Source organism: Salvelinus sp. IW2-2015, linkage group LG2, assembly GCF_002910315.2.
Source record: "Salvelinus sp. IW2-2015 linkage group LG2, ASM291031v2, whole genome shotgun sequence".
Classification (NCBI taxonomy): Eukaryota; Metazoa; Chordata; class Actinopteri; order Salmoniformes; family Salmonidae; genus Salvelinus; species Salvelinus sp. IW2-2015.
In genome coordinates this window covers 23127812-23145582 of record NC_036839.1, presented here as the reverse complement: position 1 = coordinate 23145582, position 17771 = coordinate 23127812, and the positions used below count along the sequence as shown (strand labels likewise).

The 17771-nt window shown below is 41.0% G+C and overlaps 1 protein-coding gene across 1 annotated transcript in view; it reads left to right on the top strand.

The window, feature by feature from the left end:
* LOC111977187 (protein disulfide-isomerase A5-like) overlaps nucleotides 1–4497 on the top strand; it is a 57487-nt gene extending 52990 nt beyond the window's left edge. Inside the window, exons 16-17 of the mRNA XM_024006531.1 lie at nucleotides 681–815; nucleotides 986–4497. Of these exons, the coding sequence (XP_023862299.1) occupies nucleotides 681–815; nucleotides 986–1057 (207 nt within the window). The 3' untranslated portion in view covers nucleotides 1058–4497. The remainder of the gene's footprint in view (nucleotides 1–680; nucleotides 816–985) is intronic.
* Nucleotides 4498–17771: the final 13274 nt, after the last annotated feature.

Genomic DNA, 17771 nt, shown 5'->3' with positions numbered 1-17771 from the left:
GAGAAGGTGAGTTTAACAATGAACCAATACAGATGAACAAAAATGAAGCGTTCTGAACGTGAGAGAGAACAATGACTAATACTACTGAGAACTAAATAAAGGGAGAGTGATGAAGTCCAGGTGTGCGTAATGTGGGTTGCCAGGACCGGTGGTTAGTAGACCGGTGACGTCGAACGCTGGAGGAAGCAGGACTATGCGTGACAAAGCCTTAAAAAAAATGTGGGCTTTCTCTTAAATTAATACTCTCCCAAGATATTTGAATAACTGTGCTGTGATATCAGAGGAAAAACTGTTTGCAGTAACTTATTTGTTTTAGTTCCAAACAGACATGGCAGTTTCACCACTAAGGATTCCAGCTTTAAACTAGCTCAAAATCAATGGGTGGGATAGGGGCAACTGAGCAGGTGAGGTTCATCGAACAGAGAACCTGGCAGGTTTGGGAATGTGGAGGGAATCAATGTGGATGCAGAACAGCTCAGTCAGTGCCAAAGTAGCCTTGTTGAAAGCATATACTTTAAATGTCCACTTGTCGTGCATAACTTTACAGTATTCTGCAACATGCACACATTTGGTTCTTATGTAGCTGACTATTTTGGAAGTTAGTTGTGATTGCTGTTACATATTGCTTTCTGTGTATGACCATATGTTGAAGCTAAGCGTCTACCTGCTTTATACCCCAGATAGCCTATGCTGCCGTGGACTGCACTAAAGGACAGAACCAGGAGCTGTGCAAGCAGGAGAGTGTGGAAGGCTACCCTACCTTCAACTACTACAACTATGGCAAGTTTGCAGAAAAATACAACGGAGACCGAGGGGTAAGTGACACTGATCTTTAGTATTAGTGCCCTATTAAAAGAGTAAATGTTCATTTATGCACTGTATCCTTGTTACCGTTGAAGATAATCTTTCACTTATGTACTGTATTTACACTTAACCTATACAAAGTGATTACATATTTATCACAGGCCTCTCTCCATCTCCCTAGGCAGCAGGGTTTATAGGTTTCATGCGCAGCCTGCGGGGGCGGGACCAGGGCAAGAGGAAAGAGGAGCTTTAAGGCAGGGTGTGGAGAGGGAGGAGCCTGTCGTTGCACTGTGACCGTGGCCTCTTAGCACTGACATCACGCGATGTCGTCATGACGTGAAATCACGGGGCGGAGACTTGAGACCCTCAGCGTTTCAGGGGAGATGCTATATGAACACGCCGGGTACCCAAATTGATGACATGTTGCGCAGCTGGGAGACGAATGGATTCTGTTCAGTCAGTCGTCCTGATGAGCCCTTCCCAGCTAGCTCGTTCATGCTGGAAACAGCAGCATGGCGCTGTACAGAAAGTGATGTTTAATTCGATGGGCGAGGGAGAAATAACTTGTAGTATTGGTCACCATCTGGATGTTACCATGACATGCCTATTAGCTAACGTAATGACAAGCCTGTGAATGACCAGTGCAACGATGTGTCGAGGTGCTTCCCACTGAGCAGCAGTTGCTTCACCGGCAGCTGGATCATATGCTGTATCAGCTAATGTAGCCAATTTTGTTCCATCCCACTTGAGTAGGATAGCAGCCTACATGAGAAATAACTTGTAATATTGGTAGCAGAGACTGGAACCAAAATAATTTAGTTCTGAACAGAACTATTATTTATTTCATTCCATTCCACTGTTCCGACCAGTAAAATAAAGTTCTGAACCGGTTCGAACCCCAAAAAAGTAGAGGTTTATGGAGAGGGCTCACTAGTACGACTGACTGAACTGAATCCATTCGTCCACACTCAATTCGCGTTGCACCACATACGTCATACATTTTGGGCACTAGGCGTGTCCATATAGCATCTCCCAGAACACAGCAATTTTTTTATCGATCGTGTTTGTAATGCCAGTGGCCACTTTTTTTTTTTTTTATATATATATATTTTGCTGGAATGATTAAAAAAAAACGGAACAGGAAAATTTGGCCCAAATACTGTGACTGCATTTGTGGAAAGCTACACCTTACTGCAGAGTTTCCCAAACTCAGTCCTTGGAACTCCAAGGTGTGCACGTTTGTTTTTTGCCCTAGCACTACACAGCTGATTCAAATAATCAACCACTCATCAAGCTTTGATAATTTGAATCAGCTGAAAAACTAAACGTGCACACTTTGGGGTCCCAAGGACCAAGTTTGGGAAACACTGCCTTACTGTATCTATGCAATACCAGACTCTCCCTTCCCACTCCTGAGAATCTGTGTGCTAGCTGAGCTGTGGTTGTTGCATGTGCCACCTACAGCCAGCTACAAGGATCACTACACTACTGTCCTATCCACCTCGGTGTGTTGCCCTGAAGAGGAATACGATCTTAATCTAAGCATACAACTGTTTGTTCCAATATTACGGTATCAATATTTTTGTACAGACCTGTCTGTCATGTTAGGTTTTGGTTTGTTTCAGGAGGACAATGATCTATTAGCTGAAAACTGTGGCCTTAAATATGTGTACGGAAGTTAATCACTCATCTCTGAGTCAGACAGATAGTTGTGAATGATTCTATGCGCTTAAACATAGCAAAGCTCTTGTAGTGGTGCTTTGAGGCCTGGTGCTTCCATTCCTCCACGTGTTTCCAAGTCAACCATGGGACAAATAAATCAAATCAGACAGGAACATAAAATGCCAAAAATAAATTAGAATTATTATGTTACTCTACATTCATTTCCAAACAATGATTTCCAGAAGCCTCCTGTTGTAGTGATATGCCTAGTATTATCTCTTTACAATAGTCCTGCATTACTCTAGTGTATTCCATTAAAAACAAAGGCTTTGGAAAAGATATGGGCCAAATATGGTCTCCTATTGAACATGACTTTTTCCTCCGTCCTTAAAATGTTTACAGGATCAAGACACTGTCCCAGTCCATCCCTTCCACCTTTGTCTGGGTAGCAGTCAGAACCATTCAACTCAATATCAGAAGGCATATTGGATTATGATTAGACTCTAGAACCCTCTAATTCAAATCTGGACCTCAGCCAGACCTGGGACAGCAGGTGGGGGCAATTAATTCAGGTAGAAAAGAAAACCAGCAGAAGCCGGACCTCGTAGGATAAAATTTGAATAACCCTGCTCTAGAAGATCCAGGATCTCAGTTCCATGATCCAAGAGCAGATTGCCTCTGTATGACTGTCTCTGTACCCTGGTCTGGGAAATGTTATCCCTTATGTCCCAGCACATCCAACTGGATGACTTCAGATTTCACAATAGCGCAGAGATAAGTGAGAAAGTCGACGGACCCCCTTAACACTTGGCACTAGCATCAATACTGGAGCCATTACCATTACCGTCGTGGCAACTTTAATGCTGTATGTTTTCAACTCCCCTGCTTAAGCCGCTATAAATATTTAAAGGCCTATCTGTAGCTGAACTTGTTTTTTTTTTATTCAGGAGTTTGGTTCCTTTCATTATTGAATAAGGTTCTCAGGGATAGCGAAAACACAGTGAACTAGCTTGTTTGTATTGCAGTTGGAGGGTTTTGAGTTCTAGAGTTGCCAAATTAAAATAACTGTTTACATTTGTCTTGTATGAAAAATAACATTTTTATAGATTAAAATGGTCAAGTTTACATTTCCTGTACCAAAAATGGTCAGGAAGTATTAAATAAAACATTGGTGCGCACACACTCCCTGAGCTTGGCAGTATCATTGATACCGGCACCATTACCATTATCTTTGTGGCAACTTTAATGCTGTGTGTTTTCAACTCCCCTGCTTAAGCRGCTATAAATATTTAAAGGCCTATCTGTAGCTGAACTTGTTTTTTATTATTCAGGAGTTTGGTTCCTTTCATTATTGAATAAGGTTCTCAGGGATAGCGAAAACACAGTGAACTAGCTTGTTTGTATTGCAGTTGGAGGGTTTTGAGCTCTAGAGTCACCACATTTAAAAGTGTTTTACATTTGTCTTGTATGAAAAATGAAATGTATAGATTAAAATGGTCCAGTTTACATTTCCTGTGCCAAATCATGGCAGGAAGTATTAAATAAAACATGGTCCATATGTGGGTTAATGAACTGACTAATACAATGTTTGGTATTCTAAATGGGCTACTTCCAAATTAGGTCAGTCTGGAATGGACTGCTGACTGACATAGAACAATATCTCCATTCAATGTTACATTACATTTCTGCAACATGCAAAACTAACTGCATCACAGAATGTTGGAATAATGCTTTACTGCTGTTTTAGATGTTCCGTTATCTTTCTGTTAATCAATCAAATAATCAATCTCCTTTCACTATTTTGTTTCTTCAGTACATGGCCTCAGTAGCAAATGGTTGGAGACTTTACATAAATTTATCATAAAGACAACCTTTGTCTTATCCCAAAGCACTTCGTATTGTGTATAAACTGTCACACCTATGCCAAGAAGTCATTGTTGCAATTTGTTGATTTTCTGTGCCCAGCCATATGTACAGTTTTGCACCTTTGCATGAGGACTTTGCAAAAAATAAACTCAAACATTTCCAAGACATGTTCTCGATGGCCTTTCATGATCAATTATTTATATTCTTGTCAATCTCCTTTAATTTTCACTATAATGCAATAGCGAAGTATTTGTTAACTTATAGATTATTTGAAACGGAGCCATTAAACTGAGTGAAGAATACCATGTAGCATAAAATCAGAGCCAAAGTTAGTGAGAGCTTGGGATTTTGTATGTTCAACCTTTGTCCTGTGAGATCCTACATACCGATTGCAGCTGAGCTCTTTTGTTTAGTTACTTACAAACTCAGGCAGAGCATGGGTGTCCAAAGTGGGCAAAAAGAAACGTCCTCTCACTGTCAACTGTTTATTTTCAGCAAAATAACATGTAAATATTTGTATGCACATAAGATTCAACAACTGAGACACAAACTGAACAAGATCCACAGATGTGACGAACAGAAATTGAGTAATGTGTCCCTGAACAAAGGGGGGGTCAAAAGTAACAGTGAATATCTGGTGTGGCCACCAGCTGCATTAAGTAATGCAGTGCAGCTCCTCATGGACAGTTCTTACTGTGAGATGTTACCCCTCTCTTCCACCAAGGCACCTGCAAGTTCCTGGACATTTCTGGGGGGAAATGGCCCTAGCCATCACCCTCCGATCCAACAGGTCCCAGACGTGCTCAATGGGATTGAGATCCGGGCTCTTCGCTGACCGTGGCAGAACACTGACATTCCTGTCTTGCAGGAAATCACGCACAGAACGAGCAGTATGGCTGGTGCCATTGTCATGCTGGAGGGTCATGTCAGGATGAGCCTGCAGGAAGGGTACCACATGAGGGAGGATGTCTTCCCTGTAACGCACAGCGTTGAGATTGCCTGCAATGACATCAAGCTCAGTCCGATGATGCTGTGACACACCGCCCCAGACAATGACGGACCCTCCACCTCCAAATCAATCCCGCTCCAGAGTACAGGCCTCGGTGTAACGCTCATTCCTTCGACGATAAACACAAATCCGACCATCACCCCTGGTGAGACCAAACCGCGACTCGTCAGTGAAGAGCACTTTTTACCAGTCCTGTTTGGTCCAGCAACAGTGGGTTTGTGCCTATAGGCGAAGTTGTTGCCTCTCTCAGCCTATTGCGGACAGTTTGAGCACTGATGGAGGGATTGTGCATTCCTGGTGTAACTAGGGCAGTTGTTGCCATCCTGTACCTGTCCCGCAGGTGTGATGTTCGGATGTACCGATCCTGTGCAGGTGTTGTTACACGTGGTCTGCCACTGCGAGGACGATCAGCTGTCCGTCCTGTCTCCCTGTAGTGCTGTCTTAGGCGTCTCACGTAAGTACGGACATTGCAATTTATTGCCCTGGCCACATCTGCAGTCCTCATGCCGCCTCGCAGCATGCCTAAGGCATGTTCACGTAGATGAGCAGGGACCCTGGGCATCTTTCTTTGAAAAACACCAAGAGTCAGTAGAAAGGCCTCTTTAGAGTCCTAAGTTTTCATAACTGTGACCTTAATTGCTTACCGTCTGTAAGCTGATAATGTCTTAACGACCGTTCCACAGGTGCATGTTCATTAATTGTTTATGGTTCATTGAACAAGCATGGGAAACAGTGTTTAAACTCTTTACAATGAAAATCTGTGAAATTATTTGGATTTTTTATCTTAAAGACAGGGTCCTGAAAAGGGACGTTTTCTTTTTTGTTGAGTTTACACACAATATAAGACTGTCACCACCATACAATAAGTAGAAATATAATAAATAGTTTGAGCTCCAGAGGTCAGCGACTTGATTGACATAACCGGTAAAAGCTTAGCCTGGGTCCCAGATCTGTATGTTTCCCAAACAACGTTTGGCATTACAATTCCACAAGAAGTTGGCAAGACTGCACAAACAGATCTGGGACCCAGACAAGTGAAAGCTGTTTTTAACCCACACATTTGGACCTCTGTCTGGGGTCTGGCCTAGTTCTCCATCATCCAGGATTAGACAAATAGACCTGTAGCAGTGCTCAGCAGAACTGACACCCAGGAGTTTATTGTGAGAGATGACTGGAGGAGAATGGCCATGTGTCGTTAATAAAAGCCTCCCTCTCATCAGACCGTAAGGTGTCACCATTAGAGTTCCTATGTCAAACTTGACTACAAGACTTGGAAACTGGACTAACTGAGTCTAAAAACCTAGACTCAGTTTTAACTTTAGCTTATTTAAGACTATGAATGGCTACTTGGATAAAATACTGCTTGTTAGATGCATACAATGTACGACTGCAGTAGCCAGTCCAGCTGATTAATGCCTGAGAGAGTAGGACTAGATACTCCACTCAATCATAATTTCACTTGGGAGGATTCTGGAGGGAGCGGACCATTTTCTCCTGGCTGGTCACAATCCTTTGTGTTGAAAGGAGGGTTGCAAAAGGTACAAGGAAATGGAACTAGAGGATAAGCGATAAGACAGTGTTAATGCAACCCAAGGACTGTCTGGAATGATATTAGGTCTCCTTAACAAAAACAGATTTCCTTCCAGGTAATTGGGTTCTGTCTGAGAGCTGCACTGCGAACAAATGGGTCCCATCTTCTTGTCCTCCAACTGTTCTCTATGCATATTCTTCATCTTCCCAGACCTGTGCTTTTCATGCAAAGTGTTTACTGCTGTCTTGGATGTTTTGTTTTCTTTCCAGCATTCTCTCACGACAGTTACACAAGCAGATACATTTTACTCAGAATAAAGACACAATACTCAAAATTAAACCGTACGGTCTAAGGTCAATTGCTTCCAGTATTCAGTAGCTACACTATACAGTGCCTTCGGAAAGTATTCAGACCCATTTAATTTATTCCAGCCTGAATTCAAAATGGATTAGATAGATTTATTTCTCACCCATCTACACACAATACCCTATAATGACAAAGTGAAAACGCGTTTTTAGAAATGTTTGCAAATGTATTGAAAATGAAAAACACATCTAATTTACATAAGTATTCAGACCTCTGGGTCAATACATGTTAGAATCACCTTTGGCAGCAATTACAGCTGTCAGTCTTTCTGGGTAAGTCTCTAAGAGCTGTGTACAAGAATTTTAAAATTCTTCAAGTTGGTTGTTGATCATTGCTAGATAATGATTTTCAGGTCTTGCCATAGATTTTCAAGCTGATTTAAGTCAACTTTATCTAGGCCACTCGGCAATGTCATCTTGGTAAGCAACTGTAGTGTATATTTGGCCTTGTGTTTTAGGTTATTGTCGTGCTGAAAGGTGAATTTGTCTGCAAAGCAGACTGAACCAGGTTTTCCTCTAGGATTTTGACTGTTTAGCTCTATTCCATTTCTTTTTATCAACAAAAAAAACTCTCTAGTCCTTGCCATGACAAGCATACCCGTAACATGATGCAACAACCACCATGCTTGAAAATATGAAGAGTGGTACTCAATGTTTTGAGTTGGATTTGCCCCAAACATAACGCTTTGTATTCAGGACACAGTTAATTTCATTGCCACATTTTTTGTAGTTTTACTTTAATGCCTAATTGCAAACAGGATGCATATTTTAGAGTTTTATTCTGTACAGGCTTCCTTCTTTTCACACTGTCATTTAGGTTAGTATTGTGCAGTAACTACAATGTTGTTGATCCATCCTCAGATTTCTCCTGTCACAGCCATTAAACTCTGTAACTGTTTTAAAGTCACCATAGGGCTCATGATGAAATCCCTGAGCAGTTTCTTTGTAGTGGCTAGGTGTATTGATACACCATACAATAACTTCACCATGCTCAAAGGGATATTCAATGCCTGCTTTTATTTATATTTTTTTTACAATAGGTGCCCTTTGCGAGGTATTGGAAAACCTCCCCAGTTTTTGAAATTCATTGCTCGGCTGAGGGACCTTACAATTATCTGTATGTGTGGGGTACAGAGATGAGGTAGTCATTAAAAAATCATGTTAAACACTATTATTGCACACAGAGTGAGATCATGCAACGTATTATGTGACTTGTTAAGCACTTTATTCGCTCCTGAACTTTAGGCTTGCCATAACAAAGGGGTTGAATACTTGTAGAAAAGGGGAGCGCTGCTAAGGTACACAATAGTAGATCTTGCTAGACAGATGGTGTTCTTTGGTAAAAGGGGTAAATTGGTCATCAAAAAGAAAGGAGGACCAAGGCACTCTTCATATAATTAATTAAAATGTCTTTATTTGTATGGCATGTTGAATGGAAACAAAGTTTAAAAATGTATTGACATTTCAGCTTTTCATCTAGCTTTTCATTACACTTTGAAATTATGGGCTATTGTGTGTAAGCCATTGACAAAAAATCTCAATTTAATCTAGTTTCAATTCAGACAAACACAACGAAATGTGGACAAAGTCAAGGGGTGTGAATACTTTCTGAAGGCACTGTACATCATAACACTGAACTGTTATGTCCAGACTTTAAATGATTGACATCGCTGTTAGTATCAGGCAGGAAGACACAACTACCCACAACCCACTGGGCACACATTGGTTGAATCAACGTTGTTTCCACGTCATGTTGAATTGATGTCTGTGCTCAGTGGGTTAGTCCTTTTGTGCTGGCAAAATACTCTATATACCATCCTGTTAACTATTGCTTGGATCTTTTTCCCTTTCATTTAATATTTTTGCATCTCTGGAATATTAGACATTGATCCTAAACAAAAAGGTCTCTGCCTTTGCGGCTATGCCTGCATGAGGTTTGGAAAATTAATTGCCTGGAAGACTATTCAATACACAGAGACGTGTGGACAAATTGGTCTGAATAATAGAAGTCAAATAAATAAATAGACCCTGGAATATCTGCCCTATCTGGCAAAATAAAGATTTTATCCTGCTTCTTTCTCTCAACGCAGTAATCAAAATGATTTACACCCTCAGCTGGAAGATCCATACTCTCATTTTGTTCGGAGTGCTATAGAGCTGCCAGTCAACGGCCACTATAACTGCTTCCCTCTTTGTTTGCTGATAGAAATTGGAAAATTATAGTTTTCCGTGCCCATCTCAGAGTTTCATTATGTCAGAACTGAGTGTTCATACTTTATTGCTCCAGTCTACACTATCAATGGGAAAAGCTGAATGAAAAAGTGTATTACTATCAATGGGAGAAGCTGAGTGGGAGTAACTGAAGTGAGTCGAGGTGGATTGAAATGGCTTTAAAATCCAGTCACCATGTTGAATGGGTTGAAATGTATCCCAAATTGATCAGTGTTTCTAGTTGAATCGACCGTTGGCTGTCTTTACAGGAATAAGAGGTTTTCAGATATCGAGCCCAGGGGGTTGCAGCTTGCCTAGATCCAGTACATTGATTTACAGCCAAATTCCCATCATTATAATGTTAAACTTACTTAGTCTTCATAGACATTCATTTATCTCTCTACCCTCATCTGGTGAAAAACTCAGCTCCAAAAACCAATTAAGAGACCATGTCTAACTGTGAAAGGACAACTGACGTTGACTCCTGACATGTTGAACTGTTGCACCCTCTATAGCCACCATGGTTATTATTTGAACCTGCTTGCCATCTATGAACATTTCAACGTCTTCAAAAATGATCTGACCTTAATGGCTGCATGTACTCCTAAATCTCTACCCAGTGCAGTCTTTACTCTTTGGGGTTTTAGGCTGAGTATCTGTAAAGTACTCTGTGCCAACTGCTGATGTATAAAGTGCTTTATAAAATACATTTGATTGATGTTCTCAACAAGGTTAAGATAAATGCTTTTAAAAGTTTACAGCCAACCACAAGTGAATCAGCTTTACATAAACAAGCGATATATAGAGAGAGAGACCACATCTCTCCGTGACACTGTCCCTCCCCATTTATTTAGTCCGTGTGAATGACAGCATCGCCTTGCTCTCACCTGACAGTCTTTCACCGCAAAACATTCCCCTGGACCACTGGCCATTCATCAAGTTGTCAGTGCAGCAGACATCCATCATCGTCACCATGTAGCTACAGGACCCACAGCCTGGCCTGCTGGAACCGAGAGGGAGGGAAGAGATGGATTCTGGGAGGTCCCTCCATGCTGAAATGGCCACATGAGGATCAGTGCACTCTGGGGATATAGGGTGGGTTTATTTAAAGTGAGGGCGTGATGAGAAACTGGCTTCAAATGTGATTCTTCTCTTTTTCTGTTACTCAGTTGGTAGAACATGGTGCTTGCAACTTGCTAAGCTACCGCTAGTCAAGTAAAACACACTGTACTAGCGATCTTAACCAAATACCTAGCGACCTCATCAAGAGGTTTGCACCTCGTGACATAACGGTTAAGGTGTTGGCTTGACAGTCGCTGGACCTGGACTTGAGTCCCGGGTCGGTGGTACCAGGCTTCCCCTCAAATTCGCCACATTGGTGCCGTGAGTCCGTCAGAGGGGCATGTACAAATAAGGGGCTTGGTTTATAAAAGCATGTTGACGCGCTCTCCAGAAGGAAGGGGTTAATGTAGCGATGTTAACCAAGCGACCTCTTTATCAGGTTCAGGCCTCTTGGCATGACAGTTAAGTTGTTAACTTGACAGTCGTTGGACCCGGGTTTGAGAACAATGATGTATATAAACACCAGATTGCTGATGCTATGTATTGGCCAATGAGAGGCTTTGAAGCCCCCGGTAGGCCCTATTGGTACTCCTCAGAAGAAGCACCATAGTAGGGGGTCCCAGACTCGGTCCTGGGGTCTCCTAGGGGTACACGTTTCGTTTTTTTCCATAGCACTACAGGCGCGTTGGTTATTTAGCAACAAAACCGATGCATGAGTAACTATGGGGCAAAACAGACAGGGTTGGCTTAGACGGTTAACATGTAAACTATATTTTGTCTCCAAATGTTTATTGAAAACATAGAATGAATGCATTAGTAATCTAGTTGACACCAGTCAAGCTGTGTGCTTCATTTGGGTACCGGGGAGAAACTGCAATAACTCAAACAGCGGAAGGAAAGATTGTACCTGTGCAAAATGTCCAAATGTCACCAGTTCAACCAGTTTTAAGGCAATGAAGAGCTGAGAAAACAGTGAAACACATTTCTGATAAGACTTCAGTTTGTCTTAAGCGCATATTTTATGTGGTTGAAGTACTGTCTGCTTGCATAACAGTGTCAAAGATAACGCATTACACGCACATTTGCATTTTCTCAAGAGATGCTGAAAGAAAAATCATATTTCTCTACTTTCTGAGACAAAATTAACATTTGTTGTATAACATTTTACTGCAAGAAATGCATAATTCAGCAGGAGTTAATATTATATTATGTTACATGTGAGAGATAGGCCTTCAGTCAGTGTCCATATTTCAGTTACTATTCCATCTAACCCATATGAACTTAAATTAGGAATATTCTGTTTATTACAGGGATACTTGGGAGCGGGATATCAAAGGTGCATGTAAACAGCTTATCCCAAATAAGACCTTAAGCGGGACATGTGCTACTTTCCAGAAAACTGTGCGTCAGTGACACGTGGTCAGTGAAACATGTGTTGTTGTTTTGGCTCTGTGCTCCAGCACTCTGGATTTGAAATTATATCATGACTATGAAGTTAAAGTGCAGACTGTCAGCTTTACTTCCATCCATATCGGGTGAACCGTTTAAAAATTACAGCACCTTTTGTTTATAGTCCCCCCATTTTAAGGGACCAAAAGTATTGGGACAAATTCAATTACAGTATATGTGTATTAAAGTAGGTCCCATATTCATAGCACGCAATGACTACATCAAGCATGTGACTAACATTTGTTGGATGCATTTGCTGTTTGTTTTGGTTGTGTTTCAGATTATTGTAAATAAGAATATGTTTTTTAACACTTTATATTAATGTGGATCCTACCATGATTACGGAAAATCTGAATGAATTGTGAATAATGATGAGTAAGAAAATTAGACACACAAATGTCATGGCAGCAACACAGCATGGCAGCAACACAACATGGCAGCAGCACAAACATTGTTGTGCACAGACAACAGCACAAAGGGCAACAAGACAGAGACAACCAGACAACACGCGAAGCAGCCACAAGTGTCAGAGTGTCCATGATTGAGTCTTTGAATGTAGAGATGGAGATAAAACTGTCCAGTTTGAGTGGTTTTTTCCATCTCGTTCCAGTCGCTAGCTGCAGCGAACTAAAAAGAGGAGCGACCCAGGGTGTGTGTGCTTTGGAGACCTTTAACAGAATGTGACAGAATGAGGTGTTGTATGTGGAGGATGAGGATTACAGTAGGTATCTCAGATAGGGGGGAGTGGGGTCTATGAAGGTTTTACAACTGGCAGAACGAGTGTTTGTATGTGGCGGATGAGGATTGCAGTAGGTATCTCAGATAAGCGGGAGTGAGGTCTATGAGGGTTTTATAAATAAGCATCAACCAGTCAGGTATACAGAGATGGACAGTTTACAGAGAAGTATAGAGTGCAGTGATGTGTCCTATAAGGAGCATTGGTAGCAAATCTGATGGCCAAATGGTAAGAACATCTAGCCACTAGAGTGCACCATTACATGCAGATCTATATATTACATTCTTCTACCGAACCACATGACCTTTGTTTTGGAGGTGTTCAGAACAAGGTTAAGGGCAGAGAAAGCTTGTTGGACACTAAGAAAGCTTTGTTGTAGAGCGTTTAACACAAAATCCGGGGAGGGGCCAGCTGAGTATAAACCTGTATCATCTGCATATGTGGATGAGAGAGCTTCCTACTGCATGAGCTATGTTGTTGATGTAAATTGAGAAGAGTGTGGGGCCTATGATGGAGCCTTGGGGTACTCCCATGGTGACAGCCAGTGTCTGAGACAGCTAATATTCTGACTTTACAGACTGCATTATTTGAACGAGGTAGTTAGCAAACCAGGCCAAAGACCCCTCAGAAACACCAATACTCCTTAGCTGACCCACAAGAATGAAATGGTCTACCTTATCAAAGGCTTTGGCTAAGTCAATAAAAATAGCAGCACAACATTGCTTAGAATCAAGGGCACTGGTGACATCATTTAGAACTTTTAAGAAATAATAATAATCTGAAACACAGCCAAAACTAACAGCAAATGCATCCAACAAATTTGTAAAGTCACAAGCTTGATGTAATTGCGTGCTATGAATATGGCACCAAATACTTAACTTTTTACTACTTTAATACACATATAAGTGAATTTGTCCTAATACTTTTGGTCCCCCTAAAATGGGAGGACAATGTCCAAAAAGAGCTGTAATTTCTAAACGGTTCACCCGATATGGATGAAAATACCTTCAAATTAATTTCAAATTCTAAGTGCTGGAGTACAGAGCCAAAACAACAAAAAATGTGTCACTATCCCATTACTTTCGGAGCTCACTGTAAATCGTTGGTTGAGACCCTTTTGGGGCCACCCCTCCAATTCGCTAAGAAATGCCTGCTAGCCATATCATTTATATATAAATGTTTAGCAATTGAATCTCTATTGTTCGATCCTAGGTGTGCTGGAATTTCACTCCTTTTGCACAGGTCTCTTGTCACGTGGTTTCTCCTGTCTAGGAGGTTTTCACTAACCTTACCAAAACAGGAATGCTTATGTTAATTGCATCTTTATATTGTTTCATGTGTTAAGTGTTTTCCATTGCAATGTAAAGTGTGCCATAAGTTTGCCTTTCAAGCGATTTATCACTGTTTATTCAGAATTAGCTGTTGGTAGGCTAGGTCGGAATTATTTCTGTCATTCATACATTCTCTCTCAAGACTGCCACCAATGATGAAAGGGCATTGAAGTTAATAATGCTTCCTTTTCTTTATGTAAATCACATTACTAGAATATCAGGTCATAATCAACTTGCAGTCTGATAATGATAACAACAGAACACTGAGCTTTGTTTGACTGAGTCTAATATTTGCCAATGCAAATTACTCCACTCCACTGGGGAGCACATATTTAATAAAAGGTTAAAGGTAAAAGCCTGAACCTGCAGGAGCGGAGGAGCGTGTATCTGAAAATCATTAGCAGACCTGAACCACAGTAATTACAAATATTTACCGGCTCATCAATAATCCATGCATTCCTAAAGGGTGCATGGAGAATCACACAGGTTGCATCCTAAATTGCACCCTATTCTTAGATAGTGCACTACTTTTGACGAGAACCCTATGGGCCCTGATCAAAAACAATGCACTATATAAAGAATAGGATGCCATTTGGGACACATCCACAGCTGGGCACAGTTAGTTCATCCGTAATGCTGCGTGTGCTGAATCTTAAAGCAGTTCTGCTTCACCTGAGTACTAGCTGGACTTTTAATAATTAGAGCACAAAAACTGTAGCTAGTTAGTTCTCCATGGTGATACTCATATGACAATTCCGTGAATGCAAATAGGAATAGCAGTGATGATGAGGTGGTGTTTTCCTCTTCTCCATGAACCTTACCTCCGATCAGTGTGTAAGCAGTTGATGTTATTATTTAATAAACAGACCACAAAGCAAATCAGGGGGAGAAAAATCATACGGGGAGGCAGATGATCATTCTCCCCTGTCCTCAGTGATGCTCTCTCAGTGCTTTTCTCCACAGAACAAAGGGACAGGATGTAGTTTATAACCCAGCCCTAGCCTGTGGTTGACCAATTAGAATTCCTTGCAATAAAACTGTATCCTATTTCAGGTTGGACCAATGAGAACATGCAACACCATAAGTTCAGGACTGACATTCCTAACAGATGTTGAACTGAAAACCAACTATTTCCATTGATAATTCCATATGGACCGTTAGTACTCTATTGACTTTTAGTACTTTTGACCTCTCGTCCTCAGCGTTGTGTATTTATCTTCAAAATATTATTAGAAGTGTCACAGTCATAACATTACCTACGGCTAATGGAGATCCTACCGTTCCAGACACACACACACACACACACACACACACACACACACACACACACACACACACACACACACACACACACACACACACACACACACTGAAAGGGAAAGGGCACTGTGGATTTCCATCAAGTGGGTTCATTCGTTTTATGAGTACCCTCAAGTGCTTTCTCTAAGGAGTGATATTCACCTGCCTATTTCTATTGTCAATTTGCTTGAGTCACTAACACGATACCTTTTCATTTATGTTTGTTGCCCAAAATATATATGGCAAACAGAACCATTTAGCTCAAGGAGTTGCAGGCAGAATGAGGAAACTTTAAAACGATTCAAATTATGACAATTAATTGAGTCTTTGTAACAGGAGTAAATTGACATGAAGACACAGTGGCTCCCCATGGGCCAGAGTTGTACAACCCTGCTGCAATACATAACTTTCTGGGTTACAGTATTGCCTGCACCTGTCCTCATTCCGAATATAAGTTATATTCTAGACAGAAATAAACATGTACAGTACCAGTCAAAAGTTTGGACACACCTACAGTACTCATTCAAGGGTTTTTCTTTATTTAGACTATTTTCTGCATTGTAGAATAATAGTGAAGACATCAAAACTATGAAATAACACATGGAATCATGTAGTAACCAAAAAAAGTGTTAAACAAATAAAAATATATTTTATGTTTTAGATTCTTCAAAGTAGCCACTCGTTGCCTTGATGACAGCTTTGCACACGCTTAGCATTCTCTCAACCAGCTTCATGAGGAATGCTTTTCCAACAGTCTTGAAGGAGTTCCCACATATGCTGAGCACTTGTTTGTTGCTTTTCCTTCATTCTGCGGTCATACTCATCCCGAACCCTCTCAATTGGGTTGAGGTCAGTGATTGTGGAGGCCAGGTCATCTGATGCAGCACTCCATCACTCTCCTTCTTGGTGAAATAGCCCTTACAGAGCCAGGAGGTGTGTTTTGGGTCATTGTCCTGTTGAAAAACAAGCGATAGTCCCACACAAAAAAAAGTATATATATTTTGATTTGTTTAACACTTTTTTGGTTATTACATGATTCCATATGTGTTATTTCATAGTTTTGATCTCTTCGCTTTTATTCTACAATGTAGAAAATAGTCAAAATAAAGAAAAACCCTTGAATGAGTAGGTGTTTCCAAACTTTTGACTGGTAATGTATATATATATTATTATAGTTCTTATCTGGCTAATGTTGTTATTGGCTGCATTGTTTGAATGGAATGTTGGCATGTTGGCAGTTATTTTGAACATTTTTATGGAATCATTCCTATTAAACCGTCTGGCTTGGGGCCTCACGAGTGGCGCAGCTGTCTAAGGCACTACATCGCAGTGCTTGAGGCATCACTACAGACCTGGGTTTGATCCCAGGCTGTGTCACAGCCGGCCGTGACCGGGAGACCAATGAGGCGGCGCACAATTTTCCCAGCGTCGTCTGGTTTAAGGGAGGGTTTGGCCGGCCAGGATTTCCTTGTCCCAATGTGCTCTAGCGGTCCAGGCGCCTTCAAGCTGACTTCAGGCGCCTTCAAGCTGACTGTGTTTCCTCAGAAACATTGGTGTGGCTTGCTTCCGGGTTAAGCGAGCAGTGTGTCTAGAAGCAGTGTGGCTTGGCAGGGTTGTATTTCGGAGGACGCATGGCTCTCTCCCGAGTCCGTAGGGGAGTTGCAGCGATGGGACAAGACTGTAACTTTCAATTGGGGAGAAAAAAGGGAACAAATAAAAAATTGACCTAGCTAGCTGACAAACATACAGTGTAGATAACTTTCAAATTCATTATTTTACACATCACAGCACTGGCAAGCCATGGTTGACCAACTCCCTTGCCAAAATGGCTGACCTTTAAAACCCATCATAAGAAGGCCCCTGTCTATTCTAATTCCTAATTCTATGGGTACAGTCCAATGATGTGTACAAACCAATAATTAATATATACACTAGATGACTAACAGGGGGTGCTGAAGGCACCACACCTCCATCTTGGCACTCCCCCACATTTGTAGAAATTCTTTTGGAAGCAATAGATTTGCATTTACTAATGTCTACATTTGTTTTTGCCACGTTTATTATATTACAGACACCTTAATGCATATGTTTAAATGATATTATGTGAGCTAAACATAAAAATACTGTCCCCACTACAACAACAACAAAATACTTAAAAACATGTAATTTTGTTCTTAACATTTAAATGAAATACTATGGAGGACTACTTTTCTGAGGAGTGCCAATATGGCAGACTGGTGGCTTCAAAGCCCCTCATTGGACAATAAAAAGCATCCGCAGTGCCTTTGGAAAGTATTCAGACCCCTTGACTTTTTCCACATTTTGTTACGTTACAGTCTTATTGTAAAATTTATTTAAAAAATAATCATTCTCAGCAATCTACACCCATAACAAAGCGAAAACAGCTTTTTAGAAAGTTTAGCAAATTTATAAATAATAAAACACA